At 42.0% G+C, this 27690-nt stretch overlaps 2 protein-coding genes across 6 annotated transcripts in view; one reads left to right on the top strand and one right to left on the bottom strand.

Moving 5' to 3' along the window:
• Positions 1-185, bottom strand: part of LOC142106999 (testicular acid phosphatase homolog) — a 57553-nt gene extending 57368 nt beyond the window's left edge. For 2 of the 3 annotated variants that reach the window (XM_075190102.1, XM_075190101.1), the window contains exon 1: positions 6-185. Coding sequence is in view for 1 of the 3 variants with exons in the window: in XM_075190101.1 (XP_075046202.1) it covers positions 6-35 (30 nt within the window). In the remaining 2 variants the exon portion in view is untranslated. The remainder of the gene's footprint in view (positions 1-5) is intronic. The other variant, XM_075190104.1, reaches the window with a different exon arrangement.
• On the top strand, positions 142-27690 carry NR1H2 (nuclear receptor subfamily 1 group H member 2). 3 transcript variants are annotated; one of them, XM_075190097.1, is made up of 10 exons: positions 142-293; positions 10623-10715; positions 11543-11621; positions 12440-12601; positions 13375-13644; positions 14127-14347; positions 16865-17044; positions 21725-21824; positions 23849-24057; positions 24841-27690. In XM_075190097.1, the coding sequence occupies exons 3-10, from the start codon at positions 11582-11584 to the stop codon at positions 25012-25014; spliced, it is 1356 nt and encodes a 451-aa protein (XP_075046198.1). In that variant the 5' UTR covers positions 142-293; positions 10623-10715; positions 11543-11581; the 3' UTR covers positions 25015-27690. The 3 variants fall into 3 exon arrangements, with proteins under 3 accessions (XP_075046198.1, XP_075046199.1, XP_075046200.1); XM_075190098.1 differs by having other exon boundaries at positions 11527-11621; XM_075190099.1 differs by lacking the exon at positions 142-293 and adding an exon at positions 346-401.

Raw genomic sequence — 27690 nt, 5'->3', positions numbered from 1 at the left:
ATTACCCTGTTTGATTGGTGGAGGCCGCTGTCCATCTCCGCGCAGGACCCGCCCACCGTTCCCGCCTACGTTTCTCCTGCGAGGTCAATGCCCTACTATTTCCTGATTGGCTGCCGGGGCCTGGGACTCGGAGTCCCGTGCCTGGGGGCGGGGCTAGCGGCGGAAGTGTCGCGCGCTGGTTCGCGGAAGAGAGGTCGAAGTTGTTGTAGAAGAGTTTTGGAAGCGGATGATGGGACGAGGGGGCGGCCGGGAGAGGAGGGCAGGTACTGCCGGGAGATAGACGCTGCTTTCCGGTATGTGTGACCGGGGGAGGCCGGCCCACAGAGTGTGGGAGAGGGGTGTATGAAGGCAGCTGTGACAGAGGAGGAGGAGCCTGCTGAGTACCTGCCTGGGGGCAGCAGGTAACATAGGTAGTGTCATTACTGAGCTTCAGGGCATGGAATATCCAGGCGAGTGTGCTGGACAACAATAGCAGAGAGCTGACAGGTGTATGGCACTAGTACAGTGACTGTGGAGGTGGTAGGATAGCAGAGAGCTGACAGCTGTATGGCACTAGTACAGGGACTGTGGAGGTGGTAGGATAGCAGAGAGCTGACAGGTATATGGCACTATTACAGGGACTGTGGAGGTGGTAGGATAGCAGAGAGCTGACAGGTGTATGGTACTAGTACAGTGACTGTGGAGGTGGTAGGATAGCAGAGAGCTGACAGCTGTATGGCACTAGTACAGGGACTGTGGAGGTGGTAGGATAGCAGAGAGCTGACAGGTGTATGGTACTAGTACAGGGACTGTGGAGGTGGTAGGATAGCAGAGAGCTGACAGGTGTATGGTACTAGTACAGGGACTGTGGAGGTGGTAGGATAGCAGAGAGCTGACAGCTGTATGGCACTAGTACAGGGACTGTGGAGGTGGTAGAACAGCAGAGAGCTGACAGGTGTATGGTACTAGTACAGGGACTGTGGAGGTGGTAGGATAGCAGAGAGCTGACAGGTGTATGGTACTAGTACAGGGACTGTGGAGGTGGTAGAATAGCAGAGAGCTGACAGGTGTATGGCACTAGTACAGGGACTGTGGAGGTGGTAGAATAGCAGAGAGCTGACAGGTGTATGGCACTAGTACAGGGACTGTGGAGGTGGTAGAACAGCAGAGAGCTGACAGGTGTATGGCACTAGTACAGGGACTGTGGAGGTGGTAGGATAGCAGAGAGCTGACAGGTGTATGGTACTAGTACAGGGACTGTGGAGGTGGTAGAATAGCAGAGAGCTGACAGGTGTATGGCACTAGTACAGGGACTGTGGAGGTGGTAGAATAGCAGAGAGCTGACAGGTGTATGGCACTAGTACAGGGACTGTGGAGGTGGTAGAACAGCAGAGAGCTGACAGGTGTATGGCACTAGTACAGGGACTGTGGAGGTGGTAGGATAGCAGAGAGCTGACAGGTGTATGGTACTAGTACAGGGACTGTGGAGGTGGTAGGATAGCAGAGAGCTGACATGTGTATGGCACTAGTACAGGGACTGTGGAGGTGGTAGAATAGCAGAGAGCTGACAGCTGTATGGTACTAGAACAGTGACTGTGGAGGTGGTAGGATAGCAGAGAGCTGACAGGTGTATGGCACTAGTACAGGGACTGTGGAGGTGGTAGAACAGCAGAGAGCTGACAGCTGTATGGTACTAGAATAGTGACTGTGGAGGTGGTAGGATAGCAGAGAGCCGACAGGTGTATGGCACTAGTACAGGGACTGTGGAGGTGGTAGAATAGCAGAGAGCTGACAGCTGTATGGTACTAGAACAGTGACTGTGGAGGTGGTAGGATAGCAGAGAGCTGACAGGTGTATGGCACTAGTACAGGGACTGTGGAGGTGGTAGAACAGCAGAGAGCTGACAGCTGTATGGTACTAGAATAGTGACTGTGGAGGTGGTAGGATAGCAGAGAGCCGACAGGTGTATGGCACTAGTACAGGGACTGTGGAGGTGGTAGAATAGCAGAGAGCTGACAGCTGTATGGTACTAGAACAGTGACTGTGGAGGTGGTAGAATAGCAGATAACTGACAGGTGTATGGCACTAGTACAGAGACTGTGGAGGTGGTAGAACAGCAGAGAGCTGACAGGTGTATGGCAGTCGAACACTGACTCTGCAGGTTGTAGCATAGTATACAGCTGATAGGTGTATGACATTAGAACAGTGGCTATGGAGGTTGTAGAATAGCCGAGGTCTGATAGGTGTATGCCACTACAACAGTAACTGTAGATTATGAGGGCTGACAGGTGTATGGCACTAGAATAGTGACTGTGGAGGTTACAGATTATGCCAATGCTGGGGTATGACACAGGGACAAAGGTTGTAGATAGTGAAACAGGAGGGGATTAACTGGAGTATGGCAACAATTGACAATGACTGGATGTTGTGGATTTGAATAGCAAAGCTCTGACTGGGCTATGGTTATAATAGACAGTTACTGTAGACTTGTGGGTTGCAGAACACTGACTAGGGTATGGCATTAGGACAATGATTGTTAAATAGCAGGATAACTGGTTGTTGTATGGCATTCGGATAATGGTTATGGTGGATGTGGATGTGGATTATTAGGGGACTGACTGAGATATGGCATCTACAATGGTTATAGAGAAAGTGTTCTAGTAGGGCACTGACTGGTGGTGTATTGCACTGACAATGGCTTTGCAGACACCGGCTGGCATATGGCACCTATAATGGCTAAAGAAGGATGTGTTATAGCTGGGCACCAACTAGTGTGTATGGCTTTGATAGTGGCACAATGTGTTTGGAGATTGTGTAATAGTAGACCACTGACTGGCGTATGGCATTCGGAAAATGGTTTTGGACATTTTGAAATAATAAAGCACTGAATGGGGTATGACCCCAGGGCATTGACTTTAAGGTTGTTTACTAGAATAGCTGAATACCAATTGCATACGGTCCTATATAGGCTATACAATAGCATACACGATCAGTGGTTATGATGATTGTGGAATAGGCACTGACTGGGCTTTGGCACTAGACAGTGATTGTGGAATAGAATAGAATTGAACGAAACTGACTAGGAAAATGCCTGTAGACTTATTTACTGGGGTATGTGACAAATTAGCACAGTGATAAGACTGGAATACTATTAACGGGAGACTGGATTATGGTACTAGGACAATAACTGTAAGGACTGCAGAATGGAACAGCAGACGAATGTCTACTATGGAGAGGGTAGGACAGCATGGAGGCACTTATTATGGATATTGAATAGGTGGGGATAGCACAGGCGCTGTTGGTTGCTTTGGAGGAAGTGGTTGATAAACGTAAAGTTATTTCAGCATGGAATAGATGTCCAAGCACCTTATCCACACACGGGGGGGGGGAGGGATAAGGTGGTAAGGCACTCGGGCAGGTACCTTGACAACAAAGATTGTGAGTACAGCCTTGGAGATATTAGCCCCGCCCGGCTGATGCAGTAATGTAGATTGTGCCATGGCCAGGTTCCGTCCTGTACACTCGGAGATAATGGGATGATAACAATAGAGGCTGTTGATTGGTGGCATGGGCAGATGCTGTAGGCACACAGATATGATGGAAAGCATGAGTCAAAACTAAAAAAGGCTGGATGGCTTTACATTTTATAAATTAAGGGAATTTAGCCAGTAGTATATAATTTGGGGCAAAAAGACTGGGAATGAATATAGGCTAAAATAAAGCTGAGATTAAATACAGATTGTTAAAGGACAGACAGAGGTTAACTTATCAAACACTCCATAAAGGAAAGTGGAGGTGTTGCCAATAGCAACCAATCAGATTCTAGGTATCCTATTCTAGAACAACAATGGGCAACCCTTCGTTCTTTGAGGGCCACTGGCAGCCTACAGGCCTCCTGTTGACCACCACTGTTCTAGAATGTGCTAGATAAATGATAACCACAATTTGAGTGGTTGCTATGGGCAGCATCTCCACTTTTAAAAAAATAAATTAAAAAAAAATAATAATTTTGATATAACCCTAGATGGATGGTTGTTTTGGCCCACGTGGTCTGACCTTTAAACATGTAGAGCCTCTTGGTTTTACTTGTTCCCTAGTTCTCTGTCTCTATGATATTCAGAGACAGGTCTAAAAATGTGCTAAGTTCAGTGGTAACACATATGTTCCTGTGGAAGTGAAAGTAACTGATGATGTACCATTTTATTAGGGTAGATATGCTGGTCTGTGATCAATGCTGCGTGTTCTTTTCTTGTGATTTGTTCTTTCAGACATCCAGAGTTATTGCTTCAGGGTCATGGGCTTGGCTTTAGTAATAACATATTTGGCAAATTGTGATACATTCTGAAAACTGTAATAATCCATGTTATTCGTTGGCTTTTGCTGTTAAATAGTTTTGTTTCCTATTCTTCAACATTTCTGTGTTTTCAAAATAAGAGCGATGTTTAGTATTGTGAATCATTTCTCTACATTGTTTACAAACTCAAAGTTATGTGTTCATGATGCAGTTAGAGGGCTAAATGCTCTGAATCACTACATATAAACATAGAATAAAGTGAATCCCAAATGAAGACTGTTACCTTCACCAGTGCATATGGAAATGTAGAATAGCCATCACAGAACGTTAAATGTTAGTTGTCTTACCTACAACTCCATATAACGCCTGGAGGGGTGGAATGGTCAGTAGATGTCTGTGTGGAGTTTGTATGTTCTCCCTGTGTTTGCGTGGGTTTCCTCCGGGTGCTCCGGTTTCCTCCCACACTCAAAAAAAAACAAACAAACCATACTGGTAGGTTAATTGGTTGCTATGAAAATTGACCCTAGTCTCTGTCTCCCTGTATGTCTGTCTGTGTGTGTCTATATTAGGGAATTTAGACTGTAAGCTCCAATGGGGCAGGTACTGATGTGAATTAGTTTTCTGTACAGCGCTGCGGAATTAGTGGCGCTATATAAATAAATGATGATTATAGATGTACAGTAGAATAACTGTAATATACTTCCCAGAAGAAACAGGGTTTCTTATTTTCATTTCTGCTCATAGAAAACAAAGCCAGTAATATGGGCCTTGTGTCACTTTAAATGCATTACTTGCAGTAATGTTAAAATGTCATGTAGAATATTTCTAAGTAAGTACATTTAGCATGTCCTGTTATACATGTTTGAGAAATCACTATTGTCCGACTTTGAGCAACCGAAATGTGGATAATTGTAAAGGAAATCGATCTGTTTGAGATGACATGTGGATGTGTTACCATGTCCATAGCATGTGCCTGGGCTTATTTACAGTTGTCCTTTATTTTTATTCCCAGAATTGTAAATGATTTCTGTTTCTCATACAGAGCACAATTCCCATTGTTTAATAATATGCTGATTACACATTGAAATCTTGTGAATTAACCAAATTGTATATCTAAGCAATAAAGACAGAGGCTCTGTGTCTGGCTCATAGCGAAGTGACCAAGAAGTGAACTGAATAGAATCTGTTCATGGAATATTTGCTGAATGCAGCAATGAGTCAGTCCCATTCCTTTCCCCACAGCTACTATCTCAGATTTTCCATTGCTTAAATGACCATCCTTGTGCATCTTCTTGTTTGTAATTCATTCGGCCACAATCTGGCCGTGTATCTTCTATGTATTAACTCCTCTTGTCATAGGTCACTTTGTAGGCGCAGTAAACGCTATAATCTGAATAATGTCCGCAATCTTTTGAATAATCCTTGTGAGCAGCTAGCACGCTCAAAGTGAAATGTGTAACTATTTCACCAACATTTGAAAGATGCAGATTCATGCGTACACACCTACACCTATTTCCTTCAGATCTGTGATCTTCATCTCAGATATGATTACATCGTTGATTGTGATTTTTAGCAAGTTTATAAAACCAAATCAACAGACGCAATGTGTTTTGGTGCGATAGGACATGATTGTGGGAGCGTACACAGTCTTGAAATATCTGAGCAAACGATCTTGAATCATGTGATGTGCTCATTAATTACATAGATGTGTACCCAGCTTAACTTGATTTCTGTACTGGTAGATGTAGGTTAGGCTTCAAACAATCTTCTTACTGAAAAGGAAAGTATTATTAGAGTAGTTAAAGAAAATAATTTAGACTGAAACATATTTAAACTTTGCAAGGCAATTCATTGAATAAAATGCTCAGTGCTCTGTTTGATATCTGAATCTTATAATCTGACAGCCTTATTGTCTGCAATAACATCTATAGCACATCTTTTACACCTTTTTGGGATGGCTACAATATACTAAAATATTACTGTTGGAGAAATTCGTACTTCTGAAAGTTTTTTTTTTTTTTTTGTCCCTTTGTCAATGAAAATGCATTTCCATAGATGGAAGTAGTATCACCTGCGGGATGGCTCACACACTCCGTAAAAGTAAATAGTTTACACGTGTGTCGTTCCTTTTAAAAAAAATAAATATTGACTGTACCGTTGTTTTAACCATGGGGCTGATTTAGATGCCTCTTAGGGCTAGATTTACTAAACTGCGGGTTTGAATGAGTGGAGATGTTGCCTATAGCAACCAATCAGATTCTAGCTGTCATTTTGTAGAATGTACTAAATAGATGAGAGCTAGAATCTGATTGGTTGCTATAGGCAACATCTCCACTTGTTCAAACCCGCAGTTTAGTAAATACACCCCCTAGTGTAATTTCCTTATAGGAGGTCTGTGATTTTATTTCAGTGGTGTTACTAATTTGTATCAGAAAACACTGAAACTAACTTATCTGTTTTATTTATCATTTATATGGCACCAATATTATTATGCAGCGCTGTACAGATCATATGTAATCATTGACAGTCTCTGTCTGCCCCATTGGAGCTTACAGTCTAAATTCCCTATCAGAAACAACACCAATTAACCTACCAGTATGTTTTTGGAGTGTGAGAGGAAACTGGAGCACTCGGAGGAAACCCACACAAACAGAGGGAGAACATACAAACGCCACACAGATAGGGCCACGGTTGGAATTGAACCCATGACCCCCCAGTGCTGTGAGCCAGCAATGCTAACAACTGTGTGACCGCTCATAAGTGTTTTTACGAGTCTTTTACTTTCCTTGTGGAAGTCTGTAACAGCAAATGTAAACTCCAAATCTGCAGCTACACTGTAAAGCAGTGTTCCTGGTTAATTGTTACATTTTCAGTTACCTGCTCATTCTCGTTAGTGGAGTCCTGGGGTTTGCGTGTGTACGGTTTTACTGCAGGCTCCTTTGTTTCTATATAATCAAATAAGGTTTGTACTCTAGTTTTTCCCAAGGCAATCAAGGCACAAATTACATACAATGTTCAACTGTAAACTTTAAAAATGTCAGACATAGAAATAAGAGTGCAGAATGTGACAAATCCATGAGTGCTTTCACAGGCTAAGAGCATAGATTTTGTCCACATTACTCTGAATCAGTGCTGGTTAAGTACATTGTAAGCAAACATAGGAAAAATGGAGAGCTGGATTAAAATTCCATGGGCCCTAGGAAGTTATGGGTTCAGGGCCCTCTTCCCCTCATGTAGATAAATACTCCCACACACACACATATATATATATCTATATCTATATCTATATATATATCTATCTATATCTCAGGTTTACAGCCATGCAATCTCCATAGTCAAGCATTAGCAGTAGAGTGGGTTGAGTTTCAATGTAGTGCTGCCATAGGATGTTACTCTTTCATAAAGTCAGTTCATTAAATTTCTGCCCTGCTAGAGCTGTCCCAGCAAACTGTAAGTGATGTTATTGAAGTGTAAATGCCTAGCAACAACAGCTCGGCTGCGAAGCGGTGGGCCTCTCTGTCTCACGGAGCAGGTCCACGGGGTGCTGAATTGCGTAGTTTGTGCTCAGTAGCAGCACTCACTACAGAGTTCCAAACTGCCCCTAGAAACAACGTCGGCACAAGAACTATTGATCGGAAGTTTCATAGATTGGATTTCCATGGCCGAGCAGCTGCACACAAGCCTCGTCACCGTGCACAATGCCAAACGTTGACTGTAGTGCTGTGAAGCACACCGCTGTTGGACTCTGGAGTGACGAATCACGCGTCGCCATATTGTAGTCAGGTGGACGAATCTGGGTTTGGCGAATGCCAGGAGAACGCTTTCTACCTGAATTTGTACTGCCAACCATAAACATTGGGTGGACGAGGAATAATGGTCTGGTACTGTTTTTTTCATGGTTTGGCCTAGCACCCATAATTCTACAGTATACAGTGACATTCTAGAGAATTTTGTGCTTCCAACTTTGCAGCAACTTTGTGAAAGAACTTGACTGGCCTGCTTAGGACAGTGATGGGCAACAGGTGGCAGCTTGTAAAATGTTTAATATGCCTGCAGCTATGTTATTAGAGATGTCTTGATTTGATTAAATGTATCGTTTTAACTTATTACTGATATTACGGGTGATGTGCAGCCCTTCTGAAGGCTAGAGCCATGGTTCCCAAATCGTGCGCCGTGGCTCCCAGGGGTGCCGTGGCCAGGAGGAGAGAAAAACAAACAAAAAAAACAAAAAACAACAACTTGCCAATCCGGCGACGCCTGGGACCCAGCATATTCCTCGCTTCTCACTGAATGTCGGGTGTGACGTCATCACGCCCGACATTCAGTGACAAGCAGCAGGAGAGAGGATGCTGGCTCCCGGGCACCTCTGAATTGGGAAGAATACAGAAGAAAGAAGGTCAAGTATGGTATGTAAAGAAACAGAGGGGAATGGTGATAGGAAACAGCAATAGAGGGGCAAAAGAATGACGGTGGGGGCGGAGCGAGTGGAGATGACGGTGGGGGCGGAGCGAATTAGCTTTATTCTTTTCCCTTTGGATTTATGTGTATTATTTTTGCATACAACTAAATAAGTATTTCTGTCCTGACCTAAATACTTATTACGTTTTTTTCTACTCGGTAATTGTTTTGGAGGGGTGCCTTGAAAAAATTATGGAGACGCTAAGGGTGTCGCGAACTGCAAAAAGTTTGGGAACTACTGGGTTAGAGGATTGTACATGTGGCCCTCTGAGTGTAGCTGGTTGTCCATTACTGGCTTAGGAGCTCTGGGAATGTAGATGAATATTGTAAAGTTTGCATTAGGCAATGTTTACCAAAAGTAAAATCCACAGTTATAGGTACTTAGGAAATTTCTCACTGCTGAGTGACTATAAAGGGTAAATAAACCTGGAAATGAAAACAAACTTGTCATTTGATATGGATAAGAGGTGGTTTAAAGCATCTCCCTAATGGGAATTTAAATCTAGAGGAATTATGTCCGCTCCAGACAATTTACATGCATATGTGTGCTCTAGAAATACAATTAGATATTTGTGTAGAGCCTGTGTGTATCTATATGTTGTTACTTTGTAACAGCAGATGACCAGAACTATAGACATGTATGCCAAGGCTGTGTTATTATACACTACGCTAAGTCGCAAGATTAAAGGTCCTGGATAATGTATAGGTAATTTTACATGTTCTGATGTAGTGGTTTATTTCTCTGAATGTGCAAGGAGGCGGCTGTATTAGTGGTCCTGTGGATAGTTTGTTGTGATAGTGTGTCTAGCGATTGACCGTCCATGTGATATTCCATGGCGCAGTGTTTCATTGACATTTCACCTTGATAGACCACGCGGTAACTATAGTTCATGTGCCCGTTGTGCAACAAAGCAGACGGCACCCTTCACGGTGACACTATTACATGTCATTGAACGAGAGAATATCCTGCCCCTCGTTTCTGCTGGACTTTGCTCATTGTCTTTGTCCTACAGATATTGTGAATCACAACTGTGTCAGCTGAAGACTAAATCCCTGTAGTGATTACATTCAGGAAGTCTTCATGTGTTACTCACGGTCATTCCTCTCTGCTGGGGTGGTTATCAGTGATTGTCTTCTGTGCTAAAGGTGTTGGATTTATTGTAAACGCTCTAGGGGTGTAAATTCCCTCTGTCTTGCATCCTTATATTCTTACTTGCCATCTAGCTTTTGCTGCTGTTCGTTTTCTTTCCTAGCCTTATAGTCAGTGTGGCGGAGGTGATGCTGTTTTATTGTAATAGAACAATGAGTGCTAGCAGCTTATTAGTCGGCTATCTATGTAAGGAATGTCCGTTTAGCCATATTTTAATAATTCCTATGGTGTGTGGGTGGCCTTACACTGCAGATGTTTCAGATCTAGCAAAGTGTGTGTTTGTTTCTCTTGAAATACAGCAACGCCAACAAGGAATGGCAATCTACCAAAGGAGACTGTGCACTTTCACAATTAGTTTGGAGCATAGCAGAGAGTTAATTGACGTTACTTGTGCAGCTTTGGAATTTTTCATTTTGGCCAAGGACACATTGTCCCAAGGCCTCTGTATTAGGAGGGGAGTTTTTGAGATAGCAGAGCATTTGCAGCATCTGGGGTGTTTGCTGTGCAAGGCTGAGTCGTTGACTGTTCCTCCGATACAGGAACTTGATTGGGAAACAGCTCTGCCAGACAGGACCCTCGTGTCTTCTTGCATCCTGAATCCTGTCACATGCAGAGCTGTTGTGTTTTTTTTTTTTTCTGCTGTTTTATTTTAGTAATAGTATCTATTTGATTTGGTATTTGTCAGTTTTCTATGTATTGTGTGACCTGAACATCATTATGGTTTTAATCTCCTATTTGCAGATTCAAATGCTGATGAGAAGAGATAATATTTAATCACAGTGATGGATTAAGACTTCCAGCTTCCGTTTGAATTCTCCCCCGCTGAACATTGTGGTATGTAAATGGGCCTTAGGAAAATGCTATAGTGACTCTCTATTGTGTATTACATGCTATCAGGAGTATTTCTATCAAATAAAGAAGACGTGGGCCTGTTTTGTAATTAAGTCAGTAACTGATTTAAAAAACACTTGTAGCCCCCTCTTTTGATGTATTTCTAATTATCATCATCAAATATCATCCTTTTCTTGAATCCATAATGGCAACTCCAGCTGAAAGTGTTTAGCATTTGATTTGTAAATGGGATCGAATATATGAGAGCGTTATCAGTATGCGTACAATATTATAAAGTCGGGAAATATCCTGCTTAACGTTACATACGTATCACGGTGGCTCAGTGGTTAGCACTTCTGACTTACAGCACTGGGGGTCATGAGTTCAATTCCCGACCATGGCCTTATCTGTGAGGAGTTTGTATGTTCTCCTCGTGTTTGCGCCGGTTTCCACTGGATGCTCCGGTTTCCTCCCACACTTCAAAAAACATACTGGTAGGTTAATTGGCTGCTATCAAATTGACCCTAAGTCTGTGTGGGTGTGTGTGTTAGGGAATTTAGAGTGTAAGCCCCAATGGGGCAGGGACTGATGTGAGTGAGTTCTCTGTACAGCACTGCGTGGCTCTATATAAATAAATGATGATCATGATAGAGATTTTGTGGACTGGATCGGGAATGTTCCAGGGCTGATAACAGACGGACACTGGTATAAAGCACAACTCCGCAGCACTGAGCTTGATAAGGAGGTGGGGGGTGTAAGCGATAGATTAGTGGTGGCAAAAAGTAAGTACGAGTAATATTTTAATTTTTTTCAGTTTGTGTTTTGTACAGTGTTTGGCTTGGAAAATGCCTGGAGACGCCTGACCCAATATGTCAGCCACGGCTGTCGATGGCTCTGATGTTTCACTCGGTAAGTGCTGAAGCTCCTAAAAGCACATTTTTCTGGTCACAGAATAATTTTCAGTCTGTTTAGATTCTGTTAGATCTGGCAGGTCAGGGATTATACATCTCGGTAAATACAGTGCTTGGTTCAGATAGACCACAGTATTCTCCTGGGGTGCAGGAAATAGCGTAGAACCCAGACACCAGCTTAAACTTGCAAAGAGTAGGGGAAGAGGAACATCTAACTAGGACTGCAGAAATTAGGCCTAAAATTTGGATGTCCGTAATTGTGACTCAGTTTACGGAACTCCGGCTATTTAGTTTCAAGTGAATCTTGGCCATTACACCCATGTGCTGCTTTGTATAATTTGTGACAGACTTCACAAGAGGATGTCACCTTTGTGTACTCCGATTTTTAAATGAGATACAAGGAACCATACGAATCATAAATAAGAAATATATATAAAGTACTATTAGAGCCCAGTAAATTACAAGCTCTGAATGTTGTCCGCTGCCTTTTAATTTCTTTGCATCTATTTCTACACCCTGCCCTCTTCTGTCATTTGTGTTGTATGTTCATTGTGTTTTTGTACAGTTATGTCTCCTCTCTCTCCCAATTTTAAGTGGTGTCCATGGGATACTGTTTGAGCTGCAGGGGAACAGACGCATGAGCCCCCTCTCCCAGCTTGTGCTGTTGTATGTTGCGGTAATGGCTGTTAGAAACCCCAATGACAACGCTTGAGGGCGCCTCTAATGATTGACAGCTCATGTACCCTATATATTCTGTTACTGGAAGAATAGACACACACAGTTGCCAATGTCTCCTTCTGTTTTTCTCTTCTATAGACGGAGAGTATTTCCACTCTGTGGATACACTACTGTTGGATTCTGCCAGCTCTGCAAAGGTGCACATAAAGGAGGAGAGGTCAGAGTCCCAGGGAAGTTTATCACTGCCCAATGAAAATGAAATCCTGGGAACAGATGGAGAGGGCTCCTCCCACAGTGCTGGTGAGTGTCCATTGGTTGTTGTTTTCTCAGCCGCATCTACTGGGTGGATGCATATCCAACGTAGTGATGATGCTCAGCCCACTAGACATCTTTGGGTCTAGAACAGTGGTTCTTGGGGAAAAGCCCTTCATGATTTCAATAGTATCATTGTCTGGTGTCTTGGTCGTTTTGGGACTTAAACAGGTTGTGAAATTGCTGGGTCTGTTGCCCGCATTAGATGGGTGCATTAACGAGCAGCCAGCTCTGTCATTGGTTGTGCTGGTTCCTTCTCCAGTGACCAGAAACCAGTTGGAGTTGATAAAGTTCTATGAATGCTGATTGGCTGTTTGGTTCCTGTTCCTTTAGTGAACTCAGACTGCGTGTTGCTATGCGACTCGCGGTGCATTTCCCTCAAGGCAGCTATCATAGTGGCTGTGTTAGTCCTCCCCATGTGGCTGCACTATCGAGCTGCTGCTCTAGATCCATGCAAAAGACGAAGATGTTTTTGATTAGTTGCTGCTGCTGTTTTCTTGAGCAAGGCTTCCTTTTGAAAATGTTTTCTTGCAAATGCCACCCAAGTATTATGCAATTTTCATGAGCATGTGGAATTTTTATAATTACCAACTTCAGCAGCATGTTTTGTATGTTTAAATAAAGAACCAAAAAAGCAGTGTTCTAGATCTTCTGACTTCCTGAAAGAGTGCCATGAGTAAATCATGCACTTCTCTAATGGAAGTGCTGGTGTTTTGCTTGCAGTCGGCGTCAGGCAATAAACTATTTTTATCCATTAACAGCGGAGGAGCCGGAGCGTAAAAGGAAGAAGGGTCCCGCACCCAAGATGCTGGGTAACGAAGTTTGCAGCGTGTGCGGAGACAAGGCTTCAGGCTTCCATTACAACGTGCTGAGCTGCGAGGGCTGCAAAGGCTTCTTCAGACGCAGCGTCATAAAGAAACCCAAGTATACCTGCAAAAACAGCGGCAAGTGTCAGATGGACATGTATATGCGTCGCAAGTGCCAGGAGTGCCGGCTTCGGAAGTGTCGAGAGGCCGGCATGCGGGAACAGTGTGAGTGGACAGCGAGGCATGTTTGGGCGCACACAAGGATTTTGTCTTTGCCTTTAATTGTTTCATAATGTTTATAACAGTGGTACTTTTAGCTTTTGGGTGATCAATCCATATAGTTTAGGTCCCCATAACCCTGTTTATGAAACTATTGGGGATGTTTATAAAAGTGGAGTAATAAGTGTCACTCTTTGGAATCTTCATCTTGATTTTGGAATTCTCAGATAACTCTTACTCCACTCTTATAAATGCTCCCATTGTTCTACCACCTAGGAGTAGATTCAATCAGCTGCGTTGCCCGCGCATTATTCCCATTACTGTAGTAATTTCTCAGCTGATTTTTGCTTGCAGCCAGTGGTTCTTATTTGCATTAACGTCCCAGCTGTCTTCCCAGTGACTATTTCTTAGCCCTGCTCATCGCTTTTGTGCTGCGATAGTCGCATGTGGACAGGCTGCTGATTGTGTGCTCTTGTACGTTGTCTTAGGTGTTCTTTCAGAAGTACAGATCCGGAGCAAGAAGATAAAGAAGCAGCAACAGGAGGATGATGTGGTTCAGTCCTCCGCGGTTTTGGTTCCCCCTAGCCCATGCATGCTGACTCAGGATATCGTTCAGCTGACGTCTCAGCAGGAGGAGATGATCCAACAACTGGTCTCCGCACAGCAGCAGTGCAACAAGAGGTCCTTTAGTGATCAGCCCAAAGTAACGGTATGAGGCCTAACAAGTCCATGCGTCAGGTCTGCAGAGCCATGCCCACTGTTCCCTACAATCTAAAAATGAATCCGTTATAAAGTTAACTATATTGATTACAAATCACATATAGCTGCTATTGATGTGTATAAAAGCATCCTAATAATGATTTTCAGGGCCACGTGGGCTTGGGTCAAGGAGGCACATGTTGCATTGACAGTGGATAATCGGACCACAAGGGAATTGGTACCACTACACCACCAATGTATGTACTGTCTCCCACCTTAAGACTTGCGCCTGGCTTGGCGTGTTAACACTGATTAGCCCATGATTGGGTGGCCATGTCTGTCTCCGAGGGAGAAGAGCTCAGTATACAACCATGGATCTGCTTGCTGGACAAGCTGTGGGAATTACCCATGATTGAGATTCCATTTAAAGAGGGTTTAAATTGGGAAAACTACTCCTGATCAGGAGGGGGGTACAGTTGACATTTGAGCCTCCTGTCACTGAACACTGTAGGAACAAGATACTGAGGAAAAAGAAATAAATACATGTATCTGTATGTGTTACTCATGTGTCTGCTAATGTCAGAAAAAAAATTCTACAATTTTCACAATCATTTGGCCACCTTAGGTGCTGCAGAGCTTTTGGACAAAATACCTTTTATCGATTGCAGTATTAATAACTTATAGTAGAGAAGCAAGGTTCTGTGCATAGAATATTCTGTGTCCCTATGTTTACAAACCTCTCGAATGGTTAGTCTACAGCCATTTTAACACACTTGTTCACTGTCTCCTTGACCCTTTACAATCAGGCTTTGGTCCTCTCCTCCACCGAGACTGCCTTCGCCAAGGTGACCAATGATGCCACTTCTCAATGCTCTTGGTCCTTGACCTCTCTGCCACTTGCCACTCAATTGACCACCCTCTCCTCTGACACCTTACACTCCTTTGGCCTCCGTGGAGCTATCTTTTCCTGGCTTACCTGCTACCTCTCTGATCGCTACTTTAGCATCTCTTCCTCAGGACCATGCTCCCTACTTCATACACTGTCAGGTTCCCACAAAGCTCTGTTGTTGGCCTGTTGTTTTACTTCCTTTACCGCTCCTCTCTTGGCCAACTCATTGACTCCTTCAGCCTCCAGTATCGCCTCTATGCCGATAACACACTAATCTACCTTTCCACCGCAAGCCTCATTCCTTCTCTCCTCATCTGCTGGTCCGGCTACCTCTCTGCCATCTCCACTAGGATAGCTGAACACTACCTCAAGCTCAACCTATCCAAAAACTGAGCTGGTCGTCTTTCTGTTGGTCATTGTCATGTCCCCTCCTCCCATTTCTCTCAAAGGTGATAACGTGACCCTCTCCCTCGGTACCCATACATGCTGCCTAGAGGTTATCCATAACTCCGCCCTCAACTTCACTCCCTATATCCAGGCCCTCGCTAATCCTGTAGCCTTCACGGCATTGTCAAGGTTCGCTTTTTTCTCTATTGATTTCACCATTGATCACACTTGTTCACTGTCTCCTTGACCCTTTACAACCAGGCTTCAGTCTTCTCCTCTCTTTCAATCTCTCGCTTTGATTAGTGCAATCTCCTACCCTCTTGTCTGCCTGACACGTCTAATCTTCCTCTTCTGCTGTCTCTCTACAAAACCCCCCATTCAATCCAGAATACAATTAAAGCTCCTTGCTCTCTCTAACGCCTTCCTCTCCTACATCTCTGACCTTGTCAGGAAATACTCCCCTACATGCCCACTCCGTTCTGCGATGACCTTCGCTTCCCCTATCACCTGCCTCCAGGTGTATGGGTGTTGGCTTTCCCAAGCAGGCCCCTCTCTACATCCCGTCTCCTGTCCTCACTTCTTTCTCCTCTTGTAAAAGTCTCTCTTTATTCTTATTGTTGTCTTTTGCTATTTGTTCTCTTGCTCCAATCTTTATTTGTATTATGTTCTGTTTGTATATTGCTGACTGTACGGAGCTGCAGAATCTGGGGCACCTAATAAACCATTATATATGTTCAATTAAAGTAAATGATAATTAGGAAATATATTTCATATGAAGTCGTGATTTTGTGCAGTATAATTTGGCTCTGTCCTTACTTCCTGCCCTGATGTTTGAAATCTTGTATCGCTTATACAGAGTGAGCTCACAGCTATTTTAATTGGTTTTGCTTTGCATGTAATTTGCTGTAACCTATAAAATGTCTTCGTAATTCTAGCACACTTGTCTCTCTGTATCCAGACACGCAATAGAATAATCCATCTGTAGTCCATTGTTGGGCACAAAACTACTGTACAAAACATGAAAAAGTTGCAGCGACAAACACGTTACACTTTTCTCACCAAAATACATCCGTCTGTACAAACCACACAGTTAGTGTTTTCAGACATGTCGGCAAGAGAATGTGTGTATTTAATAATTTCCTTACTTCAGTCTATGTAGCTGATACTGCCCGTCTTTCCTCACTCACATACTGATTGTACTTTCCGTTCTTGCTGAGGATTCTACTCACCGCCCGCGTGCTTCCTTTTCAGCCATGGCCCCTTGCTAGCGATCCCAACAGCAGAGAAGCTCGCCAACAACGCTTCGCTCACTTCACTGAGCTCGCCATCATCTCCGTGCAGGAGATTGTGGATTTTGCCAAACAAGTCCCGGGTTTCATGGAACTGTCACGAGAGGATCAGATAGCACTTCTGAAGGCATCCACCATTGAGGTAACGCTCTTTAGGACTTGAATGTCTATTTTCTTCATCTAGTCGACAATTGTTTATACTTGAATGGGGTAGCCTCATTTATGTAAATGTTTGAGTTGTGCCAAGGCAAATGTTGTTAAAATGTATTTAGTATACATATATGCAGCCTCGCAGATATATTTCCATGCACATTACCGGCCATTACTACAGGACCCTACAGTTAATTGAATCAGTACCGGCAATTGCAGTACAGAAACATGCTAGTAGGTTAATTGGCTGCTATCAACATTGACCCTAGTCTCTCTCTGTCTGTATGTGTATGTTAGGGAATTTAGACTGTAAGCTCCAATGGGGCAGGGACTGAGTTCTCTGTACAGCGCTGCGGAATCAGTGGCACTATATAAATAAATGGTGATGATATCCTCTGTTGTTTTCACTTGAATCTCTATGAAGTGCAAGCAAAAATAAGTGACTATTTTAACTCTGAACATCCTGTCTGAGGCTCCTACAGGACTTTGTCAGTAATTGATTCTCCTTCCTATGTGTGAGCTTGAAACCTGGTCCTTTATTTCATGAAGAGGCAAATCACAGCAACTAGGAAGGGTGGGAAATTCGTATAGAGATTATTTTGAAGCAGGAAACCCCTTAAATGGACAATGTGAGCACACTGCACTGGCATGACTAGAATAGTTATACAGCCATTAGCAGTGTGGTCCATTGGTAAATCCCTTTTCCCCCCACTGTAGAATGATGGCATTCAATGGTTTGGAAATGGCCTCCTAACCCCCTGTCTAGACTGACGAGCAGTGAAAACCTCTTGTCTAAGATCATTGTAAATGTCTTTGCTCCTTGACAAGAACCTGAGTGTCCCAGGTTCTGCTCTTATACAGAGGTAGTCACGCTGTCCGATGCTCCAATGATGAAGTGAGCCGGTCCTGTCAATCGGATGCACAGTGACTTCTGTAGTGACATGGAAGGCAGTAAGCGGGGGACTTGCTTTTCCACACGTTATCATGTTGTCTTATTTGTGGAATAAATATTGAAGTATAATCTGTTAGGGGTTACTTGTCATGAGATTAGATTGATCACATTTTTGTTCTTTGGGTCTCATTCAAAGATGAGAACAAATCCAGCTAAAAGGAGAAAATTTGCAGCTGAACAAACCATGTTGCTGTGGTGCATGGGAGCAAATGCAACTTTGTCTTTCTGCCTGCACTTGTATGTAGCTCATAAATACTGGCAGCCTTATAGTAACACAGCGATTTAGAGTTGAGTTACGATAAGCCCCCCCCCCCCCACCTTCCAAGTCTCAATCTGTTAGAACTTTTTAAATTTGTCCCCCTGTAGTGAAACGTGGTTTTAGGACTAGATGATTGTTATGTTCTGATACGGAAAAATACTGATTTCTTTTTCCTACTTTCTGTATCACATCTTGCACAAACGTCTGCATTGTTCCTGGTTTACCATCGTCTTCATGTGTTACATTTGTAGCAGCGCTAAGCCTCCATGTCTCCTCGCTATGCTGCAAAATATTATTGAAAACATAGATAATTACAGAGCTGAGTGTTGTCCTTAGCTCAGTGTCTGTGACTGACCATTAAATAAAGCAAGAGGAAGAATACACTGAGCCTGCACACACCAATCCTGACATCTCTTATTTTTTTTCTTTAAATTGTTAGGTGCGAATATCCACTTAAAGATTAACCTGCCTATCTACACAATCTTTTATCTTGTCTATGTAATGTTTACTTTCTCATGACTTTGCACTGGTCAGATATAATCTTCCAATTAATCTTGGTCACTGAAATCTTATGTGACAGCAGTCATTGTGGTGCTTAGTAAGAGACCTCACAATCCTTTTGCTTTTGTGTGTTGTTGACATAGTGCAATAGTTATTTATTTCACTTATTCCTTTGTATGTCCCTGTTTAGTAAATATGTCAACTGTATATTTCATCCTTCGTTGTAATATTTCTGTTTCGGGTGAAACCAAATCAGACTGAAGGCAGAATTTGTGATTGTAAAGTAAACCAAAATTATTTCTTGTTCTGTTGCTGTAAATCCCAGTAGGAAGTAAACCAGGAGAACAATAATCATTGCTTCTTAATCCAGACCGGTTGGTACATGGTTCTATATACAGTGTAGAAGAGTCTGGAGATGAAATAGATAGATCTCCAGACCTATAAGTCGCTACTACACTGTATATAGAACCATGTACCAGCCGGTCTGGATTCTGAAGCGAAGGTTATTGTTCTAATCGTTTACTTCTTCTTGGGAGATCTATCTTTGTGTTACGATGCATTACAGCTAATGTCATAGATGCAGTTTTTGTTGATATTTGCCTGATCTCATTGGACAACTTCTTACAGTAGCTGTAACAAATGCATCTTCTGTTACTCCACTAACCTCCCTATTCCTTTCTCCTCCACCGGTCTGCCCCTGCCCTGTTTACATCTCCAACCACCCGTGTAATTAATGTTACCCCTGCTGCTTTAACCTCCTATACTGGGGCGCGAGCAGGTGAGGGGACGTTCCTGGTACCACACCCCAGGCTGCTTCTCTGGGTCATAGGGTGTAATCCTGCACACTGCAGTGATGTCATAGCCAGTGATAGAGCTGCAGCATGGTGTGTGCTACATACAACTGTATTTTGCCAGTGCATTAAATTGCAAAGTTCTATTGCATTACATTTTACACACTATCGTATTTTGACTCTGGTTGTCCTTTTAAAAATGTGCTCATCCGGCTAATGGCCGTACTAACTACATTTTCCTGTTCACCTTCATTCAGTTAGAATAAACAAGATGATACAGATAATGAAAAGGTGAGCATAGGCTGCTTAGTACACTGAACAATCTTCTGATATATCCATGATATTCATCATCATCCGATCATCAGGGAATCAGAAGTGACCCCAGTTATGTGCCATGGATAACAGCACCTGGCCTGCAGTCTTGGGCCTTTGCAGTGGTGCTAGAAAGTTTGTGAACCCTTTAGAATTAGGGCATGCTTTAGTGTGTTTCATGTATTGGGTCTCTGTGTATTGTTATGACAGATGAAGGCTGATCACATGTAAGGTCCCATATATGCAGAAACTTCCTATCGCCACAGTAAATGGCCACAAAAGTCCCTTGTGCCTTCTAATAACCATGTAAATGGAGATATAGCTTCCTGTATTTTAAAGTGTGAATTTAGATTTCATAGCTGCAGTAGTCTATTTGTGTGTTTCTACAGAATCCCTATTGTAAATTAGAAGGCTGTTGGGCAAGGGCACAGGCCCAGAGGCAATCTTTAAACACATGTTTTTGTCTGTGTAACTGTATGAAAAGAGCAGTAGCCACATAGTTACCTTTCCATAAAGTCTGAACCGCACAGTATGGAGGAAAATGACGTGACAGGCGATCTAGAAGTGCCCCGTGTATAAGGGCATTAAATATGGTGCCATTCAGTGGTGGGAGAAGGGTCTTGACAAAATGCGCCTCTGATTGCAAATTAACTTTCATACATTATACCCAATAATCCACCACACATTATACGAGCGTTGGCACCATTAATCTACACAAGAACTTTGCCACATTGATCATGCCTACACTGTGATCTATCCTCCCACAGAGTTTCTGAATACACTTGCGCTGTGCCCCTCCCTCTTGAACAAGCCCGCACTGTCCCGCTACTGATCTGTATCGTGCCCATATGGACCATACCACCCCTCTTAGACAGACGACAGAGTCTTTATACATGTGCAGGTGTCTGAGATTTGCACCACGTACACAAAACGGGATAAGTGGCACATTGCAGCCGTCCTCGCATATTGCTTACGAACCAATGTCAGGAATACAGAAAAGGAGTTTAGTATGGTGTCCATACATTACGACTGTGTATAGTATTGAGAATTCCATTCAGATCAAGAGAAGACTCTGTGTGGTAACCCAGGTGTACCAGAGTGAGAATAGATAGGGAATTGCTGCAATAGAAATGGTATGGTGCCTGCAGAATAACAATAGAGGAGCATTATATTCTACATACAGAAGAAAAGTGATACTGCATACTGATGATTGCAGGAGTGTTTGAGATGAAGTGGTTAAATATGCAAATATAAATTAAGAATTGGTAATATTGCCATATTGATACGAATTGTTACAAACCTGCTTTTTTACTTTGGGAAATCTAGTAGGAATCAGCTTGGCTTGCTACTGCCGTATGCAGAAATATGTTCAGTAAAATAAGTCAATATTATTCATTCAACCACTCTACTCCAACAAACACAGCTTTTTTGAGGTAATTTGTAAGATGCATTGACCACTTCAGATGAACCGTTTGTGAAAGGGCAGCAGTTTATAATTGGAGGGGGGGAAGGGGGGGGGACTACTCAGCCAGTGAGGGGATCTCGTATAATGTGAGAACACTAATGGTAAGTGAACAGAGGGAGAGCGTATAGATTTATCCCAAGAGAAGCGCAGATACACAGTTTGTGTATAGATGGAGAGTGTAATTTGCAAACATTACTCCTGATGCCCAAGCGTCCCCTCCATTGCACAAGGAGGTGAACCAATATTCAGGACCAGACACAGTCCTTTTATGTAGTTCTAATACTGCAACAGTAGGGTCACTTTTGCTAGTGTGTGTATATATCTGTATAATAGTATTTTATTATTTTAATGCCTCGGACACTATATAGCATTCTATTTTACCTCACTGACAGATAATGCTGCTGGAGACAGCAAGGCGTTACAATCATGAGACTGAATGTATAACTTTCCTGAAAGACTTTACATACAGCAAGGATGACTTCCACCGAGCAGGTGAGTCCAACACTCCTTGTACACACCATCCACCTATCTAGCACACGTGTATCTCCAGCCTCCTCCAGCACAATCAACCACCCACACACCAAAGTATTAGTGAAGGTATCCTAACTTGCAGTATATACTTGTGCATACTATAAATGAAGAAAAAACTTACTACAGCGCTTCAACTGGTCAAAATATAACCATGCCAAGCACGATGCTAAAAAGGTATATTAGATAGAATTTATCTATAAACAGTATCACATCTAAGTAGATGAAAAAGTAGCTTAAAAGTACACATAGCGCACACACAATAAATGACTGAATGTGAGCTGAAGATTATAAAAACGAACACAAGTGTAAGTTGTAATAACACTGTTCCAATAGTTTTGAGAAATGATAAAACTTAAGAACTCAATTGATTTTGTAATCTCCAAGATCACGAATGAGAGTTGAAGTAAGAAAATGACACTCTTAGGGAAAGTCATGGCGTGCTGATGTAAATAGATAAAATAAAGTCTTTTAATATTATCCAAAGGTGCACCTTTTGTGATGCGTGATCTCATTTGCCAACTAGAACAGTATCTATGACTTGCCGCAGCAAGTGGCCGGACGGATTAACTGCATGTCGGATAATTCAAGTTCTGCAATATGTGATTGGAACAAGATTATTATATCCTATTTAGGTACTTTGGATCACTCATCACACAAGGTGCACCTTTGGATAATATTGAAAGACTTTGTTTCATCTGTTTACATCGGCACGCCATGACTTTCCCTAACATGTCATTTTCTTAGTTGAACTCTCATTAGTGATCTTGGAGATTACAAACTCAAATGAGTTCTTAAGTTTTATCATTTTTAAAAGCTATTGGAACTGCATTGTTTTTACAACTTACACGTCTGTTTGTTTTTAACTTCTTCAGCTCCCATTCAGTCATTTTTTTTGTGTGTGTGCTATGTGTATTTTTAAGATACTTTTTCATCTATTTAGATGTGATAGAATTTATTTATCTAGAAACAGTATCTAATATACCTTTTTAGCATAGTGTTTGGCATGGTTATATTTTGATTGGTTGAAGCACTGTAGTAAAGTTTTCCTTCATTTATAGTTTGCCTTTATTTAGTGGGGCCTTACACACCCCATATGACAGCTGCGCTACTGATCAAGTTTAATAATTGATATTTTATCACTATTTTTCTATATTAATTTTATCATTCAATTAGCTCTACGGTGCGCCAATTAGATCATTTTCTTTGCTGTATACTTGTGCACATCATGCTGGCTCCCTGCTTAAAGACTGATGTGCTAAAAGATATCATGGTGTCTCAATAGATGAAAACAAATATATGAACGAGTAGAAATCAAAGCTCAGTAGTAAGAGCACACTACATTCTATATTCTGCTGGTGATGGCCCACTGACATCAGTATATTAAGGGGCTGCTTATTAAATCCGATGGCCTACTATATTGTTCTGGGGTTAGAGTATTACTGCCACCCACTGATAAGGGAGCATATGAAGTTATCGCCCTATTTGAGTCCGTATTAAGTTGTAGTAGAGATACCATAAAAGACGTACAATATCACTAACACTCTACATACGGTACTTGTTTCATTGTTCATCAGGAAGGCTTCCATTCTTTTGTGATCCTGCAGTGCTTGTGTGCACTATGCAAGTTTCTAGTTCTTAACATTTGATAAGGTGTCCAGTAAGAAATGATAAAGGAGACTCACAGATGGCTATCACAAGGACGTCGTATCAAGGTCATTGGGCATCTAACGTGTTTCAGCGGGCCCTCTAGTATTGGGCATCCGAAACCTGCTGTATGCCCAATAACCTGAATAGAAAGTGTAATGGTCATCTGTGTGCCTCTTTCTTTTACGTTCCACTGCTAATAATAGAACTTGTGAGCTGCTGAGGGGACGGAGTATGGACTGCTGAATGCATGTTCACTAGCGGTACTGGTGAGTGATTGCTGTTGTATTATTGAAGCTGCCCAGTGACTGGTTCTGTTCTTGCTCCTGTCCTATCCACAGGGTTGCAGGTGGAGTTTATAAACCCCATCTTTGAATTCTCGCGTGGCATGAGGCAGATGCAGCTGGATGATGCAGAATACGCCCTCCTCATAGCGATAAACATCTTCTCTGCTGACCGACCAAATGTGCAGAATCACCAGCTCGTGGAGAACCTCCAGTTGCCATATGTGGAAGCTCTTCACTCCTACACCCGTATCAAGAGACCTCAGGTACAGGAGCACAGTCATCCCAAAAGTATAGATTTATCATAGAAAGCCGTGGTGATCAATGTATGACAAGTACTTGACTTTCCTTTTGAGCATTTAAAGGCTTTTATTCATGAAGCATCTGGTAGTGGAGAGATGACATTTACCAATTTAAAGAATTGGTAAATGTATACATTACATACCAGGGACAGAGACTCAGATTTAGGAGATTCTTAAAGTGTGTCTTGGGTTACTTTTTCAAACCATTTAATTTGCTAATGTGGGTGTATTACTTCCTCATGGCCTACAGGTGGCAACATTGTTCTCTGTTGAGAGGTTAATTGCAAATTGACAATAGCTGGCTACTCCAGTGTTCAAGAATACTTTTGCGTTCAACATTTAGATTAAGGTTTTTTTTCTTAGCATTGGGTTAACCCTCTTATATTAACACTTTTATTACTGGAAAGATCAGTTTAAAACGTAACATTCCACATGTTAAGAAGTTGGTTTATTTGAAGATAATGAAAGTGTTCCATCACCTTCACACTATCTTGTGTTGCAGTGATGTCACTGGTTCCTAGTATTGTTTCAGTGAAGGTGGTAACGTGTATACAGGAAGGGATTATGGGGTGATTTGCTGTTTTTAAAGGGGTTTAATGGGTTCTGAAATTTACAACATGATCATTATAATGTACGTAGTTTAGGAAATATTTCATATCAATATAAGGATTAATGCTTGTATGTTTCTCTATTTGGTGACCCCTCACCTAGGTTTCAGTTACAGTAGATTTTCTATTTCTTTCCCAGGATCACTTGATGTTTCCTCGTATGTTAATGAAGCTGGTCAGCTTACGGACACTTAGCAGTGTGCACTCGGAGCAGGTGTTTGCCCTACGCCTTCAGGACAAGAAACTGCCACCTTTACTGTCTGAAATCTGGGATGTAGATGACATTGAAAATGTGGATTTGAGACCTATCTAACCCCCCAAAAACATACTCAGGGATGATGTGGACGCCACGTACAGACCACGTTCCATGCGTCAGAGACCCGACCTAGGGGAGAGATGCACACTTCATCAGAAGCTGAAGATGGATCCTTTTCCTGGATGTCCTAACTCAGATAGAAGATCTGGAGAACCTCTCAACGGCTGTACAATGACTTGTTCTTAGCTAGCCTACATCAGTGGAAAGGGATGTTCCCTTTTTTTGAGGCTGAAACAATACTGTTTAAGGCACTGGTTAATTTTAGACGAACTTCAGTTTGATGGAAAAAGAATTATGGTTTGTAAACAGAGTTGTCTACCCCCAGATGATCACTTTTATAAAGTAAGGCCCAATGCCGGGCTTTAGACAACTCTTCAGTCATGAGATTACGGCAGTGACTTCAGAGCAAGTCATGTGGTAGATGTAATTGTACAGAGATGCTTTAGTTTAGTCTTGTGAGGCAGTGACTAAGCCGCTGGACTTCTCACTAACCCTGCTGTCGTGGAAGTAAGACGAGTAGTATTTTCTAATACAGGGCATGTGGGTGGGAGGGTTAAATATATTGTGTCATGAGGTCAGCTACCTCTCCAGACATGTTGATAGAATGAGTCCGGTGTCACTATATAGTGAATCGGATGTCGCTATCTTTTGGTTCTCCAAGGCTTCTAGCACCAAGACAACAGCGATGAAAATACCTCCCAACCGTCACTAAATGAAATAGTGCATGTTCTTCTTGTATCATCTAAGTCTTAATCTTCTTTTCTTCCCAAATCTTCATCTTGCTTGGATCTTCCTTTCCCACTCCACTTCCTTATTAATATGCACTTACAACATGTTTTATTGTTGAGAATGGATGAGATCTTTAATTTGGCACTTACATTGCACGGGCAGCAGGTGTTATAGGCTCGGGAATGAAGCCTATGGCAATGGGTGATTTGACGTAAAGGGCAATTTCTGTTAAGTAATGAAGGTGTACTTTGTGTTTAAATAGGGAATCACATGGTCCTTCTTATCTTCTTAGATTCCACCTATTGCTATTTATTTACTCTGTAGACTGTGACAATCACTTATTGCATTGTTCGCCCAATATGTGTTGTTTTTGGGGAGAGTAGAAGACAAACAAGGGCCCCGCTATAGGGCCACAACTTGTTTTCCCACTGAATGCCCACATGATCAGATTGGCTTCCCCTCTGCACACGATTACTTTTTGTCTTGGTTGTAATAACGATTGGAAAGTTGGGTTGCCTGGTATGATGGCTTACATGGTGTCATCCCCACAGACAGCACATTTAAAGGAAGAGCATGGACTTGCTAGTAAAAATAGTATAGTAATGATTGGTCATCATACAGAAAAACATTCAGAATAATAATTCCACTAGGATAAAGTTCAATTATTATACATAAAGTATTGTCATTTGTTGTTGCATATAATCTGTGTGAAGTTACTTTTCCAGAACAAAAAAAAGCAAGCATGCATCAAGTCAATTCACAGGGAGGAGATGTTAGTCCAGACACAAAGACCCATATTCTGTATAAAAAATTGTTTTTAAATTAACTCCAGAAAAACATCACATTTAGATTCATGGTAACATTCACGAAGTTACGATAAAAAGCAAAACCCAGTTCAGTGTTCTTCTCTGGGATTCGACTGCTTATCTGTTTTCATACATGAGAATGTTTGTTAGACGCCCGTCTTGCTGTCAGAGCAGTGACCATCTATGTCCTCCAATATTTGGCAGAGATTATAAACTGGCAAAGTGTCAAGAAAACATTGAAATGCAAGAACAGTTGTCTTTTAAAAGGGACCCATCACCTACACAAAGTGGAGACAGCCATTGTGTTCCAATATTCATATGTTATAGTAAGAATGCAGCCTATCTGTTCCCTAGGAATTAATGATATCCCTAGTTTTTTTTGCTAGGATAAATACTGTTTCATCCCTCAAAATGACTTTATCATATGCGGTTTTTATTGGGTTTTTTTTGGATTTACAAAAGGTAAATTTTATTTTCACAATTTATTCTTACAAAAGACTAGTGATGTTTTCACTTCCAGAAATTATTAAAGGTAGATTGTTAAAATGCCATTTGCAGTAACTTGACCCTTTATTTTTATAAATGGTTTTTTAGCACCATTTTTGCTGCATGTTTTAGTAGAACACTGGACAACAGGGGGATGTTCTTAAAGCTGTGTTACAGGGGACATTGATCCCTGTCTGTGCACTGCTTGTTGAACGTAGACTACACTGTCTAGAATAGGACTAATTATTCTCTGCAGAGACGAACTCACGGAATGATGCAGCAAGTGTTGACCGCAGGATTCTACAGAAAAGTGTTCATCTCCATAGAGAACAATAGACTCTACGAGTTACATTTATCACGCTGTTGAGGCAGACTACAGTTGGCGTACCACAGACTGAGGGCAATGCCATTTGTACGGAGCATAAAACTAGACTGGTGGAAATAAAATCGTGGTAAAATATTATGTAAGGTTTTTATTCAATGACCCTTAAAGAAGTATAATAGATTCAGTGCATCCCAAATTGCAGCAGTTATATTTATAAATGAGGTATTGAATTTTAATTTGCTCATTTGTTTTCCTTCTTAATTCTGTATTTTAAAAACTGCTTCTGTAAATAATAAGAAACAAATATTGTATTTGTTCTCATTGTCT

The sequence above is a fragment of the Mixophyes fleayi genome, chromosome 11 (assembly GCF_038048845.1).
Source record: "Mixophyes fleayi isolate aMixFle1 chromosome 11, aMixFle1.hap1, whole genome shotgun sequence".
Lineage (NCBI taxonomy): Eukaryota > Metazoa > Chordata > Amphibia > Anura > Limnodynastidae > Mixophyes > Mixophyes fleayi.
Note: the sequence above shows the minus strand (reverse complement) of the source record. Positions and strands in the feature narration are given on the sequence as shown.

What these genes read in the sequence shown, in the direction of transcription:
- NR1H2 (XM_075190097.1), top strand. Translation starts at nt 11,582, where the DNA reads ATGTCAGCCACGGCTGTCGATGGCTCTGATGTTTCACTCG. An exon ending in GGCCGGCATGCGGGAACAGT is followed by an intron (nt 13,645 to 14,126) that starts GTGAGTGGACAG and finishes ACGTTGTCTTAG; the next exon opens with GTGTTCTTTCAGAAGTACAG. An exon ending in GGATGACTTCCACCGAGCAG is followed by an intron (nt 21,825 to 23,848) that starts GTGAGTCCAACA and finishes TCCTATCCACAG; the next exon opens with GGTTGCAGGTGGAGTTTATA.